Genomic DNA, 27,044 nt, shown 5'->3' with positions numbered 1-27,044 from the left:
AGTCTCCGCCTTGTGGCTCTGATGGATCTAGATTTTTGAGGTGAAGCATATTCATCAAATCTGGGTTTGACATGGCCTTGTATGTTAGGCAAAGGTCACCTCTGAGCAAGCGGTGGCGACTGAATAGAGCTGGAGTTCTTTCAGTCGGGCAGCATAGGACAGATTTTTGAGACCCTTTATCCTTTTGGTGAGGAACTTTGTGGCCTCTCCAGCTGCTGCAAGTGTCGGGTCAGATACATTCCGAATGGGGCATTGTACTCAATCATTGGTCTGATGAGTGATGAGTAAAGGAGACTATGACCTCCTTGATCTAGATGAGAATCCCTTCATGATAAGGTGGGCAATGTAGAAGGTCTTCCTAACTACTTTAGCTACATGGGTGTCGAATGACAGACTACTATCAGCCTGGGTCCCCAGGTCCCTGATAACTTCTTCTGTGCTCAGTGGATTGCCACCTATTTGGTAGCTAGGGGTAACCTTGTTTTGGTATGACTATGCATTTTTGGCATTTAACTTTAGGCCGTGGCTCTGGCACCAGTTATCCGCTTCTGTGAGACCCTTCTGAAGGATATCTGTGTCAGATGTGTTTTCTACTATGGCGCCCAGTTTGCAGTCATCTGCAAACTTTGTCAGCCATAACCCTCCTGTGTTTGCTTGTACTGGAAAAGTAGATGCCAAACAAGAGTGGGCCCAGGACTGAGCCCTGTGGGACACCACTTGTGACAGGCTTTGAGTCTGACATGGCGCCAGCAGCTCTGACCCTGTGGGTTCTGTCACTCAGCCAGTTTGCAACCCATCTTGTGATGTATGGGTTGACATTTAAGCTGATGAGTTTTTCAATGATACCCGAATGGGGTATTGTATCAAGGCCTTAGCCAGATCGAGGTAGGCTGTATGGACTGCCTTTCCTCATCAATGGCTTTGGTGACTGTTTCAAAAAGTCAACCAAGTTTAAAAGGCATGATCTGCCTTTGACAAAGCCAAACTGGGTTGGATCCAAAGTCTGCAAATTCCTATGTCTTTATTTATGAGGTCCATTATGATCCTCTCCATGGCTTTGCAGATAAGGCTTGTCAAGCTAATGGGCGGTAATTTCCAGGGTCGGTGGAGGCACCGCATTTGTGAAGTGGTACCACAGTTGCAGTGCGCCACCCCTGGGCACGTATCCAGAGGTAAGACTTTGATTAAACAGCTGTCCTAGCTGTGGGTTTAATTCCTCATTGAGTTCATGGAGCACACAGCCGGGGACACCATCAGGTCCCATGGATGCTGTGTTTTTGCTTTGGAGAGAGCAGTTCTCACTTGGGCGCTGGAGATGTTTGGGGGCTGCAATCGCTTGGTATAGATATCTCTCCTTTGGGAGAAGTTTGCACTGAACCTGTCAGCCAGTATGTTGGCAATGTCTGTAGGATCAGTAATCTTCACATCATTTTGAACTAGCTCTGAGCATATCTGGGAGTTTCCTCCCAGGTTTCTAACATAGCTAAAGAAGGCCTTATGATTGTCTTTTGAGTCTTTAGCTATTTTTCTCTCGAAATTTGCTTTGGATGATTTTATGAGAGCTCTTAGTTTTTGGCCTTGTCCCCACTGTAGTGCAACCCTGGAGTTGGTATATATAGTAGGGGGGGTGTGGTGGGCAGAGCCCCCCACATATTTTAAATGTGTTAAACTATATACATGAATACTTGCAACTGAAATATATTACTCTTATCCAAACATAATATATAGTTTAAATATGTGGGGGGCTCTGCCCCCCCACACCCTCTTACTATTTATACCAACTCCAGGGTCATACTACAGTGGGGACAAGGCCAAATATCACTTTCGGTGAAATGTGTTTCGGTGAATTGTGCTTTCGGTGATTTGTGTTCGGTGATATGAGTTTCAGTGAAATGTCCTAGATCCATATCTATATATATATATATATATATATATATATATATATATATATATATATATATATATATATATATATCTCAGAGTCATCATGGTGAGATTTTGTGAAAAATAAGGCCCACCCCATGAAGGTACAGATGAATTCAATTCCGGAAATACTACTCTCTTTTGCTTGCTGACGTATCATCTGTCCATTCCCATGAAGTATTTGTGATGATATCTGATGCATAGTGTGACATGCCATGTATTGCCCAGCACAGCTTGTCCCTAATACTGCAGCCACCATATTTATTCTGTGTGTGACACTGCCCTTTCAAGGTGTGAGTATCTTGTACCTTAGTTTTAAACTAGATGTGGCCATTTCACCTGTGTTCCCACTTATTTTCCTGTGACATATGGCAAGGCGTTGCCCATTTCATGATTCTACCTTTTCCAGTGCACTCTTCTCTGTAGGTGGTTTTGTTTCTTTGCACATGGGTTGTAGACCTAATCCTAATTCAGACATACCATGGGGCTGTCCCACAAGTTAGTTTAGTATTATGTTATGTACCATGGGGCAACCTATGACTACCTTGCTGGCTCTGTCAGGGGAGCATTGTAGTGTCTTATCAGATGCAAATAGAAGTGTACCATTAACAGGTTAAATACCTGTTTGATGATGGTGAAGATCTTCACATATGCTGTGTTCTTTTGGAATTTGGTGGCACAATCTGGATTATGAATGGGTATCATTATCTAGGGGATCTAGCATCATCAGTAGCCATGTGGCATGCAATAGACTTATGTCTGATGCCGTTATTCCATATGTAAACATTCTGTGTAGCTGTATACATATATTCTACTAACCGAGCTTGCACTTACCACCTTGATAGCCTTATGGAAAGTCACTTGTCTGGAAGTGGCAATATGGCTGATGTGTGCCATGCATATGAATCATGGGAACTTGCCATGTCCTGTGCAGATACATTGATAAGAATACCCTGCACATTAAATACTACCAGACAACTCATGGAGTGATAATGTTTATTGTTGACATACAGCTGTCATTGTTGACTAGATGGGGGTTTCATTTCCATACATGTATGAGCTATGGCACTGAGTACTGCAAGAAGGTATCCAATATCACAGAAGTCATGTGCAGTGGTGTCTGTCTCCTCTGTTGTCATTGGAAAAAATGCTTTTATTTTATTTTAATTTATCTTATGTACCTGCTTCTTTTAATTTGTTTGCTATTTTGTTTTGTTTTTTTGTCAGTTTTTACTTGATATTTATTCTTTGCTTTATTTATTTAATTTTCTTTATACGTCATTTCTTGTTATAAAACACCTTTATTCAGTTGCACCTAGCATTTTTCACATAATAAGATGTGTTTGAACAAGTCCTGCTGTGGTACTATGTATTATTCTGCTCTTGCCTTTTGTACAGTCATATAGAATGGGGAGCAACTTCTTCCATAAAACTGTTATGGATCACAACATAATTTTGTCTGTACACATTTACATGTTATTACTGCCTCATTTAGGTATTCATTGGTATGTCATTGTGCAGTCATTAATATACACAGTATGATGTGGTCCACCATTCACTGCATTGCTACACCGCCTGATTCTATGAAGAGTCAAAATCTTGCACGTGACTACAAAATGCACAGATTTGTGCTGTATACTATGCAAAGCTGACTATGACTCATACTAGTCTTTGTATTATTATTTTTTTTTATTGTATTAGGTATGTTCTATTTTATGTGGCTTAACATTACAGTGTGTGCATATAGTTTTCAGTTACAAGGAATTCCAATGCCCGGTCATTAATAGAATGTAGTTCAGACTTAAATTATTTTGTACAGAGGACGTTTATCTTTCCAAATCCCTTCTTGAGGCATCTCCTGTTTATTTGCAGTGTTCATAATTTATCAACATAGTGCTTTATTCTGTACACAAGTTTTGCAGTGTGGCACTGTCATGTGTTAACTTGTCATTTGATGAGGCCCTAGTAGGTTTGTTATCACTCTGACTCCACACTGGCCTTTTTTTATATATTTGCGAGAAGTTGTAGTTGTACAGGCTTCTGCTCCATTAGCCTCAGTCAGAGCTGCTAGCTTAATGCCTTGAGTAGTGCTACATAAGTCTGTTGCTGTTTGACTTAGTAAATGGTTCACTCGTAGCACCAGAAGGATCCCAAGGCAAGTTAATGCCTTCTTTCCTCTCCTCTTGTCTCTTGTATGATTGCTTTATGTTAACATTGGGCTTCTTCACTTTTGTTGAGGTTGTTTGTCAATACATTTTCCCTGTTAAAACTGAGGTTGAGGACAGTATTTGGCTGTATCATCCTCAGGGATATTCTTCCTTAGTACCACTTAGATTAGCCTATCTAAAGAGTCTGTCCCACAGGTTGAGGCAGACAGAAAAGACAATATGAGATACAAAAGTTATGCCCTTAACATAATAATAGATCTGTGTTGTCTTATTCATTCCATCTCAATATTTCTGCCCTCTGTCCCTTATTGCACTACATAACGAACATCAAATTATATATATATATATATATATATATATATATATATATATATATATATATATATATATTCTTCAGTTATACTTACAGAAAATCAGAAAACCTATAATTCAGGGCTATTAGCAATCATTTTAATTAATCTGCTTCATTATAGTCCTGTAACACAAAGGTTTGAACCACATTACTGCTCAAATCCAGTGAAATTATACTATTTTAAAAACAATCCTGCCTTTTGAAACCATTCAAAAATTATTTACATCCCAGCCTGGCTCCCCTCTTCTTATGGCCCTTGATAGCTTATTGACTGTACCCAAGAGCCATATCTGAATTCTTCTGCTGTCCTAGAACCTCATCTGTTTGCCTTTGCTGTCCTTCGGCTTAGCCTCCTGTTTTCTGCTTAAAGTTGCCTTAGGCATAAATAGTGCAGCATGTCTCATCATCTGATTCCTTTTCTTCCAGCTGACTGCTGTCTCTTTCCATCTTCTACTGTCTTTTAGCTGACATCTTTGTTATGCATTTTGTCTTATTATTATTTTTAAAATGTTATACTTCCTCTTTGTTTTATCATTACTTTCTTTCTTATATTCAATTTACACCCGTGCCCCAAATTTCTGAGGTACTGAAAATGCTTTTGCAAAGTTTCTTCTGCATTTTTATCATTTAAAAGCATATACTCCTTACAATACTTTTCAGGTAAATATATCGTTCCAATTTCTGTTGCACCTGTGGGTATTTCAGGCAAAAGAAGAACAAACAGTGCAGGGACTTTCATTTATGAAATGGACACAACAGAGATTTTCAGCCATAATCGTACACATTAAAAGTGCAAACAAAAATAATTTGCAGAAACAACACCTCTCCACTTCAGATTGGGTCCCTTTTATTCAGAAAACTTCTTCCACTGCTGAGTCTATCTTCAAAGACCATAAATCTTTTTTCTTATACTGTTTCTTATGTAGATTTCATTTCCATGACACTTATTTAAAAATGTAAAATACCAAAGTATTTTTCCCATTCTCATTACAACTCAAGCTGACTTTATTTAACTGTTAAACCCACCGCCATGGACACTACTGTGCAGTAGACTGGATTTCCTTACAGAACCCATGATAATGATGTAACATATTACAAACTTGAATTCTTACCCATAAGTGTGTTCATATCTCTTCTGCAAGGTTAGGATCATACATAACTAATAACAGGTCCACAACTGTTTTATCTGTTTTACAGTGGATTGTATTTTTTGTTTGTTTGTTTGTTTCTCTGTTTTATTATGTCACAGACTGGTTTTCAGAAATGGCACAATTTCAAATTAAACTGAGACAGTAAAAGAATCTGAAAAACTAAGCCGAGATTGAAAAGAAGTGCAACAAATGTCAAACCTGTCTGTACTAGTATTAAAACATTTTTGCTGTTTTGAGTGGACTTTTTTATGCTGCCTCTTCTGATTTGGGGCTGTAGCCTTCAGAACCCTGTTATTTGTATATCCTAAGTCAAAGGTCACTGTGTTTTTTATTGTAGGAAGAATTCCTCAAGGTACAACCACACTTCACATATAACATCATGCATTAACCTGAAAAGTAGAAGGATTTTTTGTCTGTTTTAATGGACAGTAAACAAAGCAAATATGCAGGAATGACATCTTAGCATAAAAAGACCACAGCAGTCAGTCACAAAAAAAAATTGGAAAATTGAGACTTTTGTCTTACTTTATAGACATTTTTACATAGAAGCTGCTGGACAAAGCAAACATTTTATGTACTTATTTTATGTTCTCCTCCCTCATGTTGAAATGAAATGTCATCTTGTTATATGACATCCTGAGTGACAGCCAGTGACATCATAGATGTGTCTAGAGCAGGTGGCACAGCACACACAAGGTATACAACAAGAAGAGAAGGAATTGTGTGGTTCTGTAAAACAACTAGTGAAAGAAAATCAGTTGTTATCAATGCTGAAGAAGATCTGAGAGGGAAAAGAGATTAGAAATGAAGGAAAGCTGTAAGGGTCAAAAGTGCCTCTTAATTTAAGTATTGTACCGTAACAGAGTATGGAGGAAAAATGATGTGCCGATATCACTGTGCAGAAGAATACTGGATGCTGAGGAGACAATCAGGGGGTGGCAAACATGCCAAGATTGATACATATGTGACATTCATGGGTGCAGCAAGTTAGATGGAAGGATGAAGGATATCATAAAATTAATGGATGTGGTTATTATTTTAGAAGGACTAATACTGATATTATCTTTTTGTCAATGTTTTTTATGTGAAATCTGTTGAGATTGAAATATATACTATATTTATTTTCCTACCTATCCTTCTATTTCATTTGACATGTTTCCCACTACCTGCTCCTTTCATTTCTCTGTTCTGTTTTTGCGATGGCATTATTTTTACCGTGGTTACTGCGGCTGACGGTACACGTGGTGCTTTTGATTATTTCATTATTCCCCAAAACAAAAAGCTTGCAATTCTATTGTTATACTGGTTTGTATTAAGCATGACTTGTGCATGTCTTTGAATTTCAGGACTTTATGCTTTGCTTATGATAGAGCTACTCCTGAAAGTAGTCTACGTTGGGCAACCCACTCAGCAGCTAACAAAGTAATAAATAAACAAATAAATAAATAACTAGAAGTAAACATATACCTGTGTTCAAAACTTGGAAAATGGTGACTTAAAGGAGTTACATACTGTATAACACTATGGTTATATATCTCACAGTATATATAATGCTGAGAAACATGAGTAGGATGCATGCGTATCAAAATGTTCAAGTTTGCAGATGTGATGGTGACATACAACATGCATTGAGAATAAGAATAAACATGAAAGATGCAACTCATTTCAAGTCACACATAATATCAAGTGGTGCAATCTTTATAGGTGCTGGTTGGATATAGATCTCCGTACAATGAAATTAATGGAAGATATCCCATACAGTACACAAAGAGGTATGTTAGGATTTGTTGCAAAATTCTTGCAATAATAAGAGAATTGCTGACACCATTAATGACCCATTTTTTATAAAGCATGTGACGTAGATGAGGATGAATGGAATAATTCAGAGGAAATACCATTACCTTCTATGTCAACAATTTCACTGACTGAACAGTATGATGTCAATGCTAAAGAAGTCAAGAAATGATTTTTGAAGGAACTAGCTAAAGGGCACACAAAGCAAGCCCCAAGACACAACAGACTCACTATCAGAAGTGAATATCAGATGAATCTAAATAGTAGTCTTTAACTGAATGAATGAAGAAGTCAATTTAGAAGTTTAATGAGGGTGGAGATTAATTTATAAGACATATGAAAGTGTGCTGCAAGCATCACAACAAAGGAAATCAAATTTCCATGGGATGACTCTTAGAAGAATACTGCAGCAAAACCATTTCTTTGATAAGACTAATATAATTGGAGCCCAGTGAGAAGAAACAAGGGTGGAATGAGGAAGTACAGGAAAGTATACAGAGAAAGAGGTTGGCAAAGAAGAAGTGGGATTGTCAGAGAGATGAAGAAAGTAGACAGGAGTATAAGGGGATGAGGTGCATGGTAAAGAGAGAGGTGGCAAAGGCTAAGGATAAGGCGTATGAAGAGTTGTATGAAAGGTTGGAGGGAGAAAAGGACCTGTACCAATTGGCTAGAGAGAGGGACCGAGATAGGAAAGATGTGCAGCAGGTAAAGGTGATAAAGGATAATGAGGGAAACATACAGGTGAGGAGAGTGTGTTGAGCAGATGGAAATAGTACTTTGAGGGGCTGATGAATGAAGAGAATGAGAGGGAGAGAAGGTTGGATGATATGCGGATAGTAAATCATGAAGTGCAGTGGATTAGCAAAGAGGAAGTAAGGATAGCCATGAAGAGGATGAAGAATGGAAAGGCTGTTGGTCCAGATGACATACCTGTGGAAGCATGGAGGTGTTTAGGTGAAATGGCAGTGGAGTTATTAACTAGATTGTTTAATGAAATCTTGGAAAGTGAGAGGATGCCTGAGGAATGGAGAAAAAGTGTTTTGGTATCGATTTCTAAGAATAAGGGTGATGTACAGAGCTGTAGTAACTAAATAGGGATTAAATTGATCAGTCATAGCATGAAGTTATGGGAAAGTGTAGTGGAAGCTAGGTTAAGAAGGGAGGTGATGATTAGTGATCAGCAGTTTGGTTTCTTGCCAGGAAAGAGCACTACAGATGCGATGTTTGCTCTGAGAGTGTTGATGGAGAAGTACAGAGAAGGTCAGAAGAAGTTGCATTGCGTCTTTGTGGACATAGAGAAAGCATATGGCAGGATGCCTAGAGAGGAGTTGTGGTATTGTAGGAGGAAGTCGGGAGTGTCAGAGAAGTATGTAAGAGTGGTACAGGATATGTACGAGGGTAGTGAGACAGCGGTGAGGTCTGTGGTGTGAGTGACGGATGTGTTTAAGGTGGAGGTGGGATTACATCAAGGATCAGCTCTGAGACCTTTCTTATTTGCAATGGTGATGGACAGGTTGACAGTCGAGATCAGACAGGAGTCCCCGTGGACTATGATGTTTGCAGATGACATTGTGATCTGTAGTGAGAGTGGGGAACAGGTGGAGGAGACATTGGAGAGGTGGAGATATGCTGTAGAGAGAAGAGGAATGAAGGTCAGCAGGACTAAGAGAGAATATATGTGTGTGAATGAGGGGGAGGATAGAGGAATGGTGAGGATGCAAGGAGTAGAGGTGGCGAAGGTGGATGAGTTTAAATACTTGGGATCAGCAGTTCAATGGTGAGTGTGGAAGAGAGGTGAAGAAGAGATTATAGGCAGGATGGAGTGGGTGGAGAAGAGTGTCAGAAGTGATTTGTGACAGATGAGTACCACTAAGAGTGAAAGGGAAGGTCTACTAGAGGGTAATGTGACCAGCTATGTTATATGGGTTGGAGACAGTGGCATTGACAAAAAAACAGGTGTCAGAGTTGGACGTGGCAGAGTTAAAGATGTTAAGATTTGCATTGGGTGTGACAAGTGTAGACCGGATTAGGAATAAGTATATTAGAGGGTCAGCCTAGGTTGGAAGGTTTGGAGACAAAGCCAGAGAGACAAGATTACGTTGGCTTGGACATGTGCTGAGGAGGGATGCAGAGTATATTGGGAAAAAGATGCTAAGGATGAAGCTGCCAGGTAACAGGGAAAGAGGAAGGCTTAAGATACGGTTTATGGATGTGGTGAGAGAGGACATGCAAGTGGTTGGTGTGACAGAGCAAGATGCAGAGGACAGGAAGAAATGGAAACAGATGATCTGCTGTGGTGACCCCTAATGGGAGCAGCCGAAAGAAGAAGGCAGGTCCTGGAAGGATTAACATATGATACAGCACAGTTATTTAATTTGGAAGTGAAGCCACCATAGTTAAAGTGTGCATCCTGGATGATGTTATAAAGATCTGCAAAAAGTCTGGCTCACAAAATAAATCCATTTATAAGGACAACAAGGCATTTAAAATGGCAGGTGGAAGAGGGAGGAAAGAATGCAGTTAAATGTCCTGCCGGCAAAATTAAAAAAAAAAAAAGACACCCTTGATCATAGTAAAAAAAAAAGAGCTCTCATAAAAATCATCCAAAAGCAAATTCGAGAGAAAAATAGCTAAAGACTCAAAAGACAATCATAAACATACTGGCTGACAGGTAAAGGAGAGATATCTACAAGCGATTGCAGCCCCCCAAACATCTCCAGCGCCCAAGGAGAACTGCTCTCTCCAAAGCAAAACACAGCATCCATGGGACCTGATGCAAAGCATGGAGAGGATCATAATGGACCTCGTTTGGCTTTCAAAGGCAGAGATCAGCCTTTTTTAAACTTGGTTGTTTTTTCAAACAGTCACCAAAGCCATTGATGAGGGTTACTGTTGCAAACTGACAACCACAGGGTCAGAGCTGCTGGGGCGCATGTCAGACTCAAAGCCTGTCACAAGTGGTGTCCATCCACTGAGCACAGAAGAAGGGGGACCTGGGGGACCAGGGGTAGATAGTAGTCTGTCATTCGACATGTAGCTAAAGTAAAAGTAGAGGAAGACCTTCTACATTGCCCACCTTATCTCCCTTTACTCATCACTCATCAGACCAATGATTGATGAAAGACCAGCCTATTCTTCAGCTACCGCTTGCTCAGAGAGTGACCTTTTGCCTAACATACAAGGCCATGTCAAACCCAGATTTGATGAATATGTTTCCTCAAAAAAAGGAATAGGAATCCCCAAAGCTTAAAAACCAACCCAGATGTCCACAGTATAGTCATGTACAGGAAGTAGAGGAAGAAAAAAAGACTCAGATTTCTAGTGATGCAGGCAAGGACAGGCCAATGACAGGTTGTTTTGGAGACAAGAACAGTTTGTTTACTAGAGAAATGAAGAGGAAAATATAAAGCAGTACTCATGGTGGATGGAATGTCAAATTTTTCATTACATATTTCTGTAGCTTATGGGAGAGCCTAAGGGGAACATACTGCTTAGGTTAATTTATCTTTACCTCCCGTTGAGGTCTGTATTCCTATCTTTGCACTGCTACTTTTCTTCTCATATTCCTAACTATGGCATACATACTATGTAGTAGACATTCATGTGTGCTTATGTTGGATTACCCATACATGTCTGTACTGTGCAAGTTAATGATAGAAAGTCTATTGTAAATATTTATATGTATACATATATATATATATATATATATATATAAAATGTATTTATTAGGATTTGTTTAATGGGAAAGTTCGCTGGGCCAAGAAGAACCCATTTTCAGTAGAGGCCCAGGGAGAAAAGCTCCACAAAAGCAGTTAGTATAATAGTACATAAAGTTCAGGCAGTTTGTAATAACAAGAAGCATAAACATAATATGCGGCTTAAACAAAATAATCATAACAAGCAGTATCGACAGAGTAAAATGCTTTTTGAAGAATAACTGGTACAGATAAATAGTACAAATATTAAATAATGAAAACAGGGAGTTCAGAAAGTAGATAAAAGGTATATATTATAGTTTGAGCAGTATAAGATGTAATTGCAGGTGTATCAGAAGAAAGGCTGGAGAAATATTGAGATGGTTGGTGTGTGCGTAGAAATTAAGGAATATTAGGTAGAATGAGAATAAATTGTTAGTGATACATATATATATCTATCTATATATATATATATGGGTTCACTATAGAATACCGAAATACTGAATTCCCGAAACCTTCAAATACCGAAACCCCATAACCACAAAATTTAAAATTGCAAACCTACACTGCAAATACTCCACACTCATACACATGCACACAATCTCCCCCCACAATCAAACAAACAATCCTACACTACAGACAAGCGGGGGGTAAGCCCCCCTGCACCCCCCACCCCCCCTACTTATATATACTAATTCTGAGATCGCACAATTACACAGACCTAGGTAACTCATGCACACACATTTCACAGCCCCTTGCACACACACATCATAGCCAAAACACACACTAACATACACTAAAGCCCTAACCAACACACTCATATGTACTTACCTACACTTACACTTGTGCATTCACACACCGCAACCCCCAATTATATATACTAACTCTAAGATCCCACAATCACACACACAAAGGTAACTCACACACACACACACACACACACACACACACACACACACACACACATACACACACATGCACGCACACACACACACACACACACACACACACACACACACACACACACACACACACACACACACACACACACACATTTCACAGCCCCTTGCACGCACACATCACAGCCAAAACACACACTAACGTACACTAAAGCCCTAACCAACACACTCATATGTACTTACCTAAACTTACACTTGTGCATTCACACACCGTAACACCCCCCCACATATATATACTAACTCTGAGATCCCACAATCACACACACAAAGGTAACTCACACACACACACACACACACACACACACACACACACACACACACACACACACACATTTCACAGCCCCTTGCATGCACACATCACAGCCAAAACACACACTAACATACACAAATGCCCGTAACCAACACACTCCTATGTACTTACCTACACTTACACCTATGCATTCACACATCGCAACACCAGACGCTCCGAACTTCATTATTTTGAATTTTGTGCTTCTGGTGTTTCAGAATTTCAAGGCTTCGGTATTATAATTTTGAAATACTGAAAGTCGGGATTTCAATATTTAGAAATTATAAAGGAAGTCATATAATATATAAATATATATATATATATATATATATATATATATATATATATATATATATATATATATATATTCTTGAGAAGGAACAATATTATATACTCAAAAATAAAAGGCTTACAAAGACAAATAATTGGTAATCAGTAATTTCCTTGTACCTTGTTTCACCAATGTGAGGCCGTGAAACTGCTTTCTCTCTAGCTGTCATGGTATTAAGTGGGATTATATTTAGTAAGGGGTGCAGATGGTAAAGCTCTTGTTTGGATGTATGGAGATTTGTACCCCATTTTGATCAGGACTGTCTTTTGTAAAATTTTTGTTTTATGGTATTGTAGAACTACCATGTTAATCAAACAAAATTCGGGCAAATCAGCTGCTTACAAATAATGCAATGCGTAGTACCAAAGTAAAAACCTCAGGGTCAGTCTGCTGCAAAAATATACATCTGGCTTATCTGGGCAATCTAAAGGAGTTTTTGATGAAATGTAAAACCCTGACAGGTTGCCTCAACAAAAATGTAATGATAGCACATCATTCCCGTAATAATTTTACCATTGAGAGAGCAGAAATCTTCAGGGTACATTATAGAAAGATATAATCCTACACATCTGATTATATCTCCTCTATCACTGATCTACATCAACACAGATTATACCCACCAAAAGATATTTATTCCTTCCTTAGATTCACTTTTAAGATAATCCTAGTTAATCAGATAACCCTTATTAATAATCCATGTCAATAGCTTCAGATCTTCAGTTTTGCCTACTCTGATGCTGCAGTACCTTGGAGTGGGTTACATCAGTTAATGGTGTACAGGGGAAACCATGCATGAAGTTTATGGGGGCTTGCAGCCTATTCCATCCTAGGTATCAGACATGAACACATGCAAATGATCAATAAAATGGGTTGCCTCATTTAGGATTCACTCAGAAATGAGCCAAATGCTTGCTGCATAAACACAAAAAAACAAATAAACAAACAACACACACAAACAAGATGATAGATTACCAGGGGCAGGAAGAGTAATTTCAATACAGCCTCAGATAAACCATGTTTTTAATGGCCAATCTGTTTAGATGTATCATAAGCTTTCCCCTGACCTACCAAGCAGTACAAAAATACATTAAACAATTCAATAAAAGCATGCTGATTAATAGTATTACCACCCCCATGGCATAGAACTCCCATGCCCCCCCCCAAAAAAACTTCCCAGATGGCTTGTGGGTAGTGTCATTGCTAGCATCAATAGTAAAAAAATCGTAGTTTCTGTGTGTGTGTGTGTGTGTGTGTGTGTGTGTGTGTGTGTGTGTGTGTGTGCGTGTGTGCGTGTGTGCGTGTGTGTGTGTGTGCACGTGTGTGTGTGTGTGTGTGTGTGTGTGTGTGTGTGTGTGTGTGTGTGTGTGTGTGTGTGTGTGTGTGTGTGTAAAACACATTCTACTGTTAAAAAAGCTGGTAAGAATCATAGCTATGTATATTAGTGTTAGACCTAGTTATCCGTATATCAGCCCATACTAGAATAAGTTCAAAATAGTACTTTATGGAGATATCCTTGTCAATTATAACCCCATAACATTTGTCTGTTCCTATTAAACTGTCTCCAGATTGATTTTAACAGTATATTGTTGTGATTCACAAAAATGAAACTAACACAGTTTTATAATTTCACTCCATTTTCAGTTCTGTTGAGGATCACAACAGATATTATTACTATACTGCCAAGAAATAGATGTAGATGAGATGACAGAGCACACACACACACACACACACACACACACACACACACACACACACACACACACACACACACACACACACACACACACACACACACACACACACAACTTCCCCTAAGAAAACACAATTTTGAGATTATATACAGAATTTTCAATCCTTCAGCAGTGGAAGACAGTTACAGTAACTGCTTTCTGTATGTACAGAATTTCCCTTCTTCTATCTTGGAAAATGGGCAGATGCTGTACTCACACTAACCAAATTAGTATTGTTCAGTGAAAGTGTCATCAAAGGTCAATGCAAGGTGCACAGTAAGGAGTTTATTTGTGCATTAAATGAGAAGTGGCATAGCCAGTAGTTTCACATCATTCTTTTGTTGATCTCTCCCCTGTCCTATCAAGCAGCGCAAAAAACACTCCCACAATCCAATAAAAATAAGTTGATTAACAGTACTAGCAACCCCCTGGCCTCCACACTTGTTTAAACAATGCCGATTGCCTCCCTACACTCTACCTGTTAGCATAACATATTCACCTGTCATTCTGTGTCAAACTACAGATAATGCACTGCCTGCTATGCTTTCAGTCAAGAATACAACCACCCTAACTAGACAAAGAAATCTACTAAATAAAAGTGAAAAGTGCATTCTCTTCCTCTACTTTTCAACGCACAGAACCCCCCCCCCCCCACAAATCAGAAATGTCTGGGACCACAAATTAATAAAACTGTCACAATGCAGCCATAACTCACAGCAGTAATAGAATAACTGAAGCACATCCTATACTACTGAACTCATTTACAGTGCATTCTGTGCAAACATTCCCATATGTCATTACCTACAATCATGGAATCTCCATGCATCCCCCTAGTGCAATGGCACGGAATCCCTATACACTACAGATGAGTCACAATAAACTAATAACTCAAGCACAAGAGGGTTAGCAGGGAAGGGAGGAATGAGCAGCCAATGTCTTTTTGAATGTCACAGGTGAGGATCTGGAGAAAATCCTACTTTGGGGGTGAGTCTCAGAGGTGTCTGGGAAACAGCTCCCATGCCAGATGTTCTCGGAGCAGTACATGGCAGAAAGCCGATCTGGGATAAGTTGAGAGACAATGCACACAGCTACAATCAGCACAGCTCCATTGCATGACATCACAGAAAAAAGGCAGTGTAAAGAAAAGTGTCACACCAGTTTTGGTCCAGGCTACACCCCAGATGATCTGGCTTTCTTTTGATTAGTGGCTGAGTTGTAGTAGATGCCATGGGGGAGCTGCTATGAGGTATGTAGTTGACACCATCTTGCTCATACTAAGGAGTGAGGAGGGTCAACGTATCTCCCACAACAGAAGTACGATTACTGAGCCGTGTCATCCTAACATACATAAAAGGATGGCTTCTGCAGTTAGGAGTCCAGCCAAAAGGTGCATCACCTTCTTTCTAAGTATGGCAAATATCCAGAATCATGCACCTGTTCTTCAGCTGAGAATAAGAGAAATTGCATTAAACTTTCAGCTGACAGGGTCCAGGGAGGAGTTTGGAATGTAAAGTTCTAATCCTTGTTGGATGGCAGCTGTGATCACCACCTCTCACCTTCCTGTCCCAAACAGAGATGTTTCTATTATTATTTTAGGGGACTGAGGATTTCCTGATGTCCAGGTTGTGCTATATGTCTCTTAAATGCTTAATATTGTCTTCATTTCCTGTGACACTCTTTATTGTTTGAATAGTAGAGTATTTTACTGCCATATGCATTGTGACTTCATCTATGACTAATGAGGATAAATCACCCCCCCCCCCCCACACACACACACACACACACAAGCACACACTCTCAAACAAGCATGCACATACACAAACAGAGCTATGTTCCTACACATACAAATGTAAATGTAGCAGAGCCAACACACAAGTATGGAATTCTCTGCGCCATGAACTTTTTGTCAAGATTGGATGGCAACACTTTTTGTGGTTTGGTGTCAAAAATGTCTTTAAAAGAGAGCTGTATGGAAGCAAGTCCCAAGGAAAGAAATGTTAATTTCCAAGCTGATTTAAATAGTATAGTGGTACATTTAATTGGACATATTCATGCATGTTCTGCAGCTAGTAAATTCAGCAATGTTTCATTCCCTCTGCACAGTTCCCCTAGAGGTTACTGAAAATTTAAATGCTGATTTCTAGCTTAAATTGCTTGCATGAGCTGAGCCAAGGGTCAGGCATGCTAATAAGAAAAGCTTCCTCTGCTGTTCTGCAACAAAAAGTGTTATTTAATACAAAGCTTGTTAAAGCCCTAAATCTATAATGACATCGGCTGTGTGTTGTGGTTTTCATGAATGTATTTGGGAAAAGTAAAGTAAGATCAGAAAAGCATAAAAATACATTACAGTATATATTTTACAGATTAATCTTGATGTAACTACTATACCTACGCAGAAAATGTGAATAACAAAAACATTTTTTTTTTTTTTTATTGCGAACATATTTTCTGTCTGTGCTCCTAACTGTCCAATGCACCTCCATTTACTTATAACTAGTTCATGACCAAACTTAAGGCTGATCCTTAGGGAATCTGTCTGGAAATGATCCATAAGTCAACTCCACTTTAAATATAGCACTGTTTGCTCATGCCTAAGTATCAGTATGTAAAATAATACGAGCAGGTAAAGATACATTATTTCCTAAACTACAACTAATGTTAAACAGAAATGATTTGTAAGCTAACATAGCTTGTTATGGCACTATACTGATGCAGTTTATAGGCTAGGTTCATAAATTAGTACTATGTTAATTACCCCTGTGGGCCATTTTAAACCTAGCTAATTACCCCATGTGAGAACCAAACCCTGCACCTTGCATTTGTAAGGTGAACCCCTTAACCATTATGCCAGAGTTAATTAAAATAATGCAGCGATAATAACATTAACAATAATGTTTTTTGCAAGCCACAGAGCTTGCGCGACAATGCCAGTATGAGAATTCGGAGTGATACAGCATTTGGTTGTCAAAAAATATCTTATTGCTTGTTCAGTCACTTTCCATACTGAATAGACAATTGACAAGACCATAAACAAAAATCAACTCTGCAAACAGATTAGGAAATATTCTGCCTGGGAAAACTAGACAAGCCATAGGTTTGCATGTACATACACAGGGCCTTGGGTATGCCCTTCCCACAATTTTATTCAGCTTACATTGCAAGACTACTTCCTTCAAAGGGCAGGGTATATTTGTCACTTCATCTTCTTACCTCCAGAAAGGTAATATCCTTGCTTGTCTTTCTCTCTCTTAGTTTAGTTGTTTTCCAGGCACTACAAGGACTCCATTAGTATTAAATGTGCTCACATTTAAAAGTATTTCTTATTACTGCCCCCCCCCCACCCATTGGCAAGGCCTTCAAATAGTAAACCCTTTCTGTTCTTGAGTACAAGTTACCTTGGAGCCATGTCTTTGCTGGGGTCATCTTTCAATATTACATATGGGGAAGTGGAGTTTTCAAAGGTGCACCAACTTCACGAAACATTTAAGGTCAGGGTATCTTTAGGAGGAAAGTCAGAGAGTACCTTAAAGAAGTGTACAGTTGTACTTTTCCTTCATATTTTATCTAGTGTTCCACAGTTCTTAAATGAGCCACATTCTGGTTTGATACTTGACATGTTTAAAGAAACTATTTCATATTTTGCATCTACGACTGTTTACTGCCATTTGACATCAGTTTCAGAGAGTTACTACACTGAGTTGAAGGATTTGGTGCTACTTAATTTGTCTAGCTGTCTTGAATTATTACAGCTCTTAATTTGTCTGCCTTACTGTATATTTGCAGCCATCTTTATTTACTGATTGTATATTTGTACATTTGCTGTATCATGTTTGTATGCTATGTGTCAGCTCCTGCTAATGATGATTTGGCTCAGGTAATAGTCCATTGCCCAGTCTGTCTATCTGGGTAACAAATCCTAATTAAATAAAGGCTGGTCAATAAATATTGCTGGGATGGAGATGAATCGGTCTCATTATGTCTACATGGGTCAGCTCTGCTTTAGTTTATCAGATACCACAGAAGCTTGCATTTTTCATTGCATTCATATTTTAATTAAGTGAGTGAAAGGGTCAACATGGACCCTTAGCGGTCAAGACCTAGGTCAGAAAGGAAAAGGTAAATGCAGCTGTTATATTAGAATCGGCAGTCAACCACCATGTTGTTTTTTCAAAGGATAAGAGGAAACCAGTGTCCCCTGAGACAAAAAACAGTACAGGGAATATGCATAAAGTCCACAAAGACAGAGATCAAACATCAGAGATCAGGACTGGAACTCAAAGCCTGGAACTGTAAGCATATACCTTGCCACTGATGCTATTTACGTGTCCCTGCTCATTTGCATTATGTGCACTAAGTCAGATCCGTTATTTGTTATGGATCGGGTTTGGTCTTTTTCTGTGCTTTTCCTGAAGTAGTAACACAATGTTATGCATTCTGTGACTCTCACCCATTGTAAACAGAAGTGGATGTGGGATTAATTCCTGATGAACTCTTTTGTCAATATGTTAAGATTAAGAAATAGCATTCAAACACTTCACTATTTTCCAACTTACTGGCTGACAAGATTCTGAACATGCAGACACTTTAAAATGTTGTATGCAACATTAAATTAATTTTATATTAAATATATGATATTGTTACTGGGAAATGTCTTTTATGAGTACAATGTCAGCCTTCCTTTCGCATATTATAGTGCTTGTTTGCTTGTTTGCTTTGGTGGGGGTATAATAGTAGGGAATCCTTCCTAGTCCTTAGATTGTGAAAACTAATTTACTGTAGCACTGGATTTTAGTCTTTCGGAATAGAAATTGTCTCAAAAAACCCAAAAGAAAGTATTTTGAAATAAACAGTTTTGTTTTCAGCCTCTTGTCCTTTTGTTGCAGTTTTGTCACAAGTAATCCGTATTTCTTTTAAACACATAAAGATACTTTAAAGGGCATAAGTGTTAAATCTTTCTGACTACATTATGTGTTTGTCAGTAGATGTGAGTATAAGAAATTTAACTATTTCATGTATAAACTTTACAGTTTATTTAATAATTTTCCTGTTAACCAATTATCAGATAGTTCTCTTTGCTGTGGCTGGCAAGCTTTTTAATCATCTTAAAAAGTGGTAAATAACAAAACTTGTGAAACTCTCCAAGGAAAAATGCTAGTTATATTCCTTGCTAGTAAGTATTTATATTTCTTTTAAAGAAAGCATGTTATCTTGTTTTCAAATATTCTCTCTCAGTTTGGTTTTGAGTGTCCAGGGCAATACATGTGCGGTATGAGTCAGCATCCATTATGTTCACGGAACAAAGGGTCATAACCTTTTCCTCCAACCTGTAATAGGATACTCAGAGCATATTCCACTAATGGTAAGTTGCCGTTATCTGTTTAGTGCAATAATTTTATACACCATTAATGCTCGGTAATGAAGGGAGTTAATGAGCAGAATTGTAGAGCACTGATGCGCATGGTGTGAGTTTTCCTTTGCAGAGCTATCACTGCAGCCATAAAAATTAAAATCCAGTATAATAATATAATGGGAATAAAGTGAAGGTAAGAAAATTAAGTATACTACGTGGAGGAGAGGATATCATACAGCATTTTTTTTTTGTACCTTAGGCCCATCACAAAACAAGGCCATAAATCATAAATCTTTTTGCAGAATCCACAGCATAAAATTTTATTATTTCTCAGGTCTTTGTTCTCTCTGTTTTCACAGGGTGTGCATTTGTGAAATATTCATCGCATGCCGAGGCTCAAGCAGCCATCAATGCCCTGCATGGCAGTCAGACAATGCCAGTAAGTAACTTTCTTATTACGTGAGCAAATATTTAAAATGCACTTGGGTATATCCGATTATCTGGTCCGAATTGTACTATTTTGTAACACCATTTCATACTGACTTTGGTAAAACCTCACAGCAGCTAAGTAATACATATGAGACCATCTTTAAATTTTATTTTTTAATCTGTGAACAGCTGCTGCAGCATTTAAAAAGTCTTAAATAAGCTGTTACTTCACATTCAGTTAGCAGACGAGTTTTAGTCCTTCATGGCTATTCACAATGCACCTCTGCTTCCTGGTCTTTCCTTTGAAATAATGATATTGTATGAGGTAGTCCTTTGTTCTCTTTAAAAGAATCAATTGATCTTATGGAACCGGCAAGAAAAAAGGAACTGAAGAAAAGTGCTGTAAAGTCATCATTTTTATGCTCTGCAGTTTAAAACAAGTTGTCTGTCAACTGCTGTCTGTTTGTAATGGTTATATTTACAGATGTGGCTTATGAGGTGTGCTCCAACCTCAAGAAAGTGGAGTTTGTATGGCTAAAACTAGAAATTGTGTTCATTGCCCTTGGAAATCAGCTTAAGCATCTTCTTTGTGATGGTACAAATGTTGTCATACATAGAAATGGTTACTGCACTTTTGTGAAACAAGAATTCATTACAATGGCATCATTCATTCATTAACAGAGAAGCTTAATTATTGATAAACTTATGAGTTATGATACTGTAGTGTGCAGTTTTGTATGATCTAAAGCAATGCAGCTTGTATATTACATCAGGGCTCTTATCAAATGCTACTTGGCATTTTTACTTTATTATAACAGATATGAAACTTTTGTTGACAGTCTGGGCAGTGGTATGTCCATTTGTGTCTGTGATCATTAAGTAACAGCAAATTCCAGAAATTTCATAATTTAATGTTTATTATGAGATATGATTTTAACAGTTTAGTTCTTAATCCGTTGAAAAAACTGTCTTGTTGCCTCATGTTCTACTAAATCCACTACAGATTTTTCTAAACAAAAACTGTGTATATCATTTATAGACATTAGATAGAAATGTTTACTTAAATACTTTTATTAACATAAAATGCAAAAGCGTTTGATATCACTGAGACAACACACTCAGATAGTACATTCAGGGCCAAGATAATTTGCTGTTCTAAAGAAAAAACAGACTGGTATTATTAGTTGTAGACATAATATTTAAAATGCATCCCACACTACTATTTCCTACGTCTGTTGATGATAATGGTTTCATTAAGTCTTTATCACATTGAGTAAACATTTTATGATATATGTCCCCATAGTGTGTTACTATTTATCTTGTCCGAAATCTCTATTTCCTTCTAAAAAAGCCTGCAAGCTATCCTTTGTGAACGTCTTCAGATGGTTCTGCCCGTTACTTTAGTGTTCTTGAGGTTACAGGCATCACTATTTTGCATCTCTATCCAAAGTAAACTGATTATGTGTTAATTCATTTCTGTTTTTTGCCGAAAATTTCCCTGCAGATGAAGTTCAGTTTAAAGACAATAAAAGAGTGGGGTTCTGTAATCCAGGATAATATTGTTTATGTCTCAAGTTCCACAGTCAATGCTATTGTTACTTTTGTTACATGATCATCAGTGGTTTTAAATGTCTAAATTCATAGAAATTTGTGTACAGAGGTGCTTTTCTTGCTTGTCCATAAATAATTATCTTTTTTCAAGTTGATACTTACATCTAATGTAAATTCTGTTGAAGTATATTCCTTCACATTCCTCAGAGCTTACACAAACTCACTTAATTTTCATGTCACAAGTCTCTTGCCATGCTTTTTAATATGTTACATCACTCTAATTATTAAATATAGTTATTAGTACACTACACACTACATAATTCCTTTTCCTTTAGTTTCCCCATGTGAGGGTCATCATGGCAGTAACCTGGGTAAGGCAGAGCTAACATCTCTTCTAACAGTCATTGATTAACGTTTATTCTTGGGGTGGGGAACTTAGCTTTACCAGGGCGTCTGAAAGAATCATTTCAGCATGACCTTGGCCTTTGACAGAATTTACATTAGATGAAAATATCAGCTTGGAAAAAAATAATTATTTTTGGGCAAAAAAAGAAAATCATCTTACTCAACCACTACTGCTAAATGAGCAAGGGCACAGGCCTCTAAAAGCATAATACAGATTCCTGAATGTTTGTCTTCTGCCAGTATTAATTCACTGTAGGAAACGTTTCCTGTCCTATGTGCCATTTCACATTTTATGCACTTTACACTGACTTTGAATACTCATTTCCTGAAGTTTTGATTACCAACTGTATCCAGTACAAGAAGATAGTAAAAGATTTAAATTCAATACCTATTTCCAAACTCTCCTGTCTATCTACAGTAGGTATGGCTAGAGAAATCACATGACTAATTTGCTGATTGATCTACATTTTCACATTATTTATGGTCACTTATCCCTTGCAGTATCTAGGCATCTAGCCATATATTTGCAAAGAGAAGTGCTTGTAGGAACTGTGAGGTTATGCAGCAAGTTTTTTTCATATTCTCATTTGTCTTACCTTTGTAAAAAGAAGTGCTTGATTCAGTTGAATTTCAACTAGTTAGAAAAAACAGAACCCTTATTTTTTACAGGTTGCTATCAAAAACTACCCCATATAGTCCTTGAGTCAGAATAATGGGTCTATATTATGTTCGAACTCACAGGAGTTCGAACAATGTAATATTGAAACAGGAAGTTCGAAACCCAAAAAGTACGAAAACACAGAACAGTGATTTTTTTCCCATAGAAAAAAATTGCTGTTCCGGTATAAAAAAAAAAACAAAAAAACACGTGCACTTTAAACTTTAACTAATGTGGGGGGCTTCGCCCCCACACCCCCGCTTCTTAAATATACTAACTCCAAGATAGCACCCCAATGGATGAAATAGCAAAGCCGTGAAAATAGCCCACTGATTTTTTCCCTGGGAAATAAATCGGTGTTCTGTGGCTTCACTATTTTTGCATTTCGAACATATGGGTTCGATATTACAATATTTGGATTCCTGTGAGTTCGACGTCGTAATATAGACCCCAGAATAACATGTTCTTGATAAGAATAAGAATATGACATCTTATTTTTTTTCCAGCAGAGATTTAACAAGAACATTTGAAGTTATATTTAATTTAATTGCAGCCTTTAGTATCTAGAAGCCCTCAAGCAACACCACTCTAGGGCTATTTGCTATTATAAGTATGACATTTTGAGTATATGATTACATGATCTAGCTGCTTCATTTTAAAGCCAAACTTAGCAGCTCACATTATAATAAATTAGTCCTACAACTAGACAGCTGGATTAGCATAGGAAAATGGGTATGAATTGTTGAAATATGTTATCTTTCTTTGACAAGACACAAGATTAAAAATACTACCCTGAGTGGCGTGAGGAACAAGCCCACAACACATCCTAACCCCTTAATAAACATATTCCTCTCTGAGGCCACAGCAGCTCAAGGGAAAAGGGACAAATTCATGTATGTGTCCCAATGACAAATAAAGTAGGGTGCAAACACCAAAGACCCAGACACTTACTAAATACATATCGCATCTGATGTCGCACTAGCTTAGTCACTGGGGATAAATTTATGTGCATATACAACAGAGGAAATTGAAGGATGACTTACTTACATCAGCAGGATATTTTGCTTCAGCCTCTAATACTGCAGCACTAGCTCACTTTTACTTTCAGTCCAGTTCCTTGTCTGTGGAAGGATGGCATGATTTTACAATTAAAATGTTCTCACAGTTGTCCATATTAAATGTATAAGTAATTGTAACCCATGTCCTTTTAAAACATTATGCAGAAAAGTACCAAAGAACTGCCAGGTTTAATATGACTGAACAAAGCTGAAAGCCACATGCAGCTTCATTAACTAACTAATCAGAATGTAACAGCAGCTATATGTCCAGTCATTTGTAGACTTACCATGCCACTGTCTATGCTCCCATTCCATTCTCAGGCAGGTAGCCTTCTGAGTTCAGTCTGTATGCCTGACTGTTTGTGTCTCCTTTGGTTTCCCAATAGAGTCTCCTGTTACTTCCCACTTGTTAAAGATGCATGGTTTGATAAACAGGAGATACTGAAATTGTCAATACACGCAGTGTTTGGGTGCATGGCTCTTGTCCTGGTCATCCGGACAGGATGGGCTTTGTGTCCTGTGAACATAACCTGGAAAATGTAGTTATTGAAGTTTATGGATTGATGGATGGATAGATGGATGGATGGATGGATGGATGGATGGATGGATGGATGGATGGATGGATGGATGGATGGATGGATAAATGGATGGATGGATGGATGGATGGATGGATGGATGGATGGATGGATGGATGGATGGTTTTCAGAAGCATCACTGCCTCAGGAATAAATGTTTACACTCAGTGCAGAATACTATAGCATGACCATCTCTGCAGAAATATCAACACTGTGTTGTGTAAACCAAGAATGATACCAAACTACAAAAAGAAAATTATTGACTTCAGTAACTGGCTTAGCTACTGCTGTCATTTCATGGGGATCCAGTATTTAGGGTTTTTTCTTTTTTCCTAGATGTTGTTCCGCATAGACCATTACCAGCATAGAACCACATTTTATAAAATGAAATAAAAATAATTAAAAGAGAAACTTATATAAAAGCAAATCAAAAAAGATGAAAAGATTTCCATTCCAGAAGCGCTTTCAAAAGATTTCTCGTTTTTCTGATGTTTGTTTATTTGTTACTTTGTATTAAAGAATTAATTTTTTATTCTATTATTTAATGTTTCTATGATCACAACGGAGGTCTCTAGCAATCTAACTGAATAAAAAGGACAGCCTTTTATAGTGCCGGGACACAATTGTTTTTGGGATCCAGTATTTGTTTGCCTGGGATGATATGGTTGACAGACCACTCTGCTTTGCCAGAGATGGCCTGCACCTGCCACCGCTAGGCTTTCAAACACTGGTCAATGCATTAGCCACCCCCATTGTGCCTTGCTTATGCAGTGTCAAACCAACAAAGTTACCAACGTAACAAATTCTTCTAATGTCAAGTTGAAGGTACTACTGCTCATTGCTATGAGATTTAAAAAGAAACTGTACTCCCTGGAAGCTTGCCTTCCCTGGAGAATACTGAAGTATATGCAGTTGCAGAGATGTGGTTCAAGGCTGCGGAAAGTACCCCAGCAATGCAAGGCCGCAATGCCTATCAAACATCCAGACCACCCTCTGAATAGGAAGAAAAAACAAAAGGAGGAGGTGTTTCCATTTACATAAAAAAAATCACACCTGTAGGTTGGTCAAGCAGGATGACTTCCTTGAGATACTCCATGATCAGCTGACCACAGGCAACCCCTCTGTCGTGTCCTCGCTAGCTACAGGTTCTCAACCATGAAGCATGAAAACCACTCCACATACCTGAAGTTCCTAGAATCATTTACCATTCAGTCCAACACACTACACATGGGCAATTTAAACTACCCCTCCATAAAGTGTGAAACATATACAAACAAGGAGGCTCAGAGATTCCTGGACTTTGTCAGTGCAAATGCTCTGGAACAGCTGGTCTGCACTCACACTAGGGCCTCAAATATCCTTGACACAGTGCTCACAAACATGAGGGACCACTGCACCCCCCAAGTAATGTCCTCATTGGTAAGATTAGATCATCCATTGGTCTCCTTTAAAATAAATGTAATGGTAGATGCTCCGTCAAACCCTAAAACATTAAAGAATTTTTTTCAAGGCAAATTACCTTCTATTAAGTGATAGCAGAGGTAATTTTAAAGCTCCACTAACCCCTAACCCTGTAGACATGGAGACCTATGCAGATGTATACATGAATGCCATGTGCAACTACTTAAACAACTACATAGAAATGGCAGTACCTGACCAAAATAAATTCAGGTCTAGACAGAAAAATAAAGCCACCATGATAGACCCCTGGCGTAAATGGACTGTACAACAGAAGGAAGAAAGTCCTGTCTAGAACTAAGTGGGAGGGAGCGCAACAGAAAAAAAAATTCCTCATTGGTCTCAACAAACAATTCAGGGAACTAGTCAAATCTTCAAAAGCTAAATACAAAACTAAAATAGCCTCCCAAGCAAAGGATAACCACAGATCATTTTTAGTTATGAACACTCAACAATGCTGTGTTGACTGTAGATAGCACTACCTATACTCAGCCAGAAAAAAACAGCAAACTTGCTGGCTGATAAATTCACCTCAAATTTCACCCCCTCATCACCTCCCATCACTCCCAATGAAATACTACATACAATTCTTTTATCTGTTAACAGAAAAGAACAGGTCTTCACTGCAGTCTTTATAGCTAGAAACACAGCATCAATAGGCCCTGATGGACTCTCAGAGTACCTATTAAATTGCTTGAGCCTTGACCTAGCAGACAGTCTCTATTTAAACACAGTCTCCCAGTAGAGTGGAGGATGGCAACAGTCATCTCTCTGCTCAAGGGAAGGACCATCAACTGACTCGGGAAACTACTAAGCCATAAGTCTGACTAGCCTTATATGCAAAGCTATGGAAACAATAATCATGGACCTAATTAACAATGACACAGGAGATCTCCAGACTCTAGACCCAATCCAGTTTGGCTATTTCAAGTGCTGGTCCTTCCTGTTCAGCCTGATAGACTTCTTTGAGAAGGTCACCGAGACCATGGATGAGGGTAAGACAATGCATACTGCTTACCTGATCAAGGCATTTGACAAAATACTCCACTCAGGTATTACAGATAAACTCTTAAAACCTCTGCATCACCAGTTGGATAGCCAAATGGCTCATGGATAGAACACATATTGTAAGAGTTGGGGGAATCTGCATCCATCAAGAAGCTAGTCA

At 38.3% G+C, this 27,044-nt stretch overlaps 1 protein-coding gene across 16 annotated transcripts in view; it reads left to right on the top strand.

Annotated features, from left to right (window-relative positions):
* Positions 1 to 27,044, top strand: part of LOC122807764 (CUGBP Elav-like family member 4) — a 2,333,978-nt gene that overhangs the window by 1,236,594 nt on the left and 1,070,340 nt on the right. For all 16 annotated transcript variants that reach the window (XM_044078787.1, XM_044078838.1, XM_044078856.1 and 13 more), the window contains exon 3: positions 20,102 to 20,181. In XM_044078787.1, coding sequence (XP_043934722.1) covers positions 20,102 to 20,181 — 80 coding nt within the window. The remainder of the gene's footprint in view (positions 1 to 20,101; positions 20,182 to 27,044) is intronic.

This window comes from Protopterus annectens, chromosome 1.part1, assembly GCF_019279795.1.
Source record: "Protopterus annectens isolate FY-2018-M chromosome 1.part1, PAN1.0, whole genome shotgun sequence".
In the NCBI taxonomy this organism is placed as follows: Eukaryota; Metazoa; Chordata; order Ceratodontiformes; family Protopteridae; genus Protopterus; species Protopterus annectens.
The sequence above is the reverse complement of the archived record's forward strand: the minus strand, read 5'-3'. Positions and strand labels throughout refer to the sequence as shown.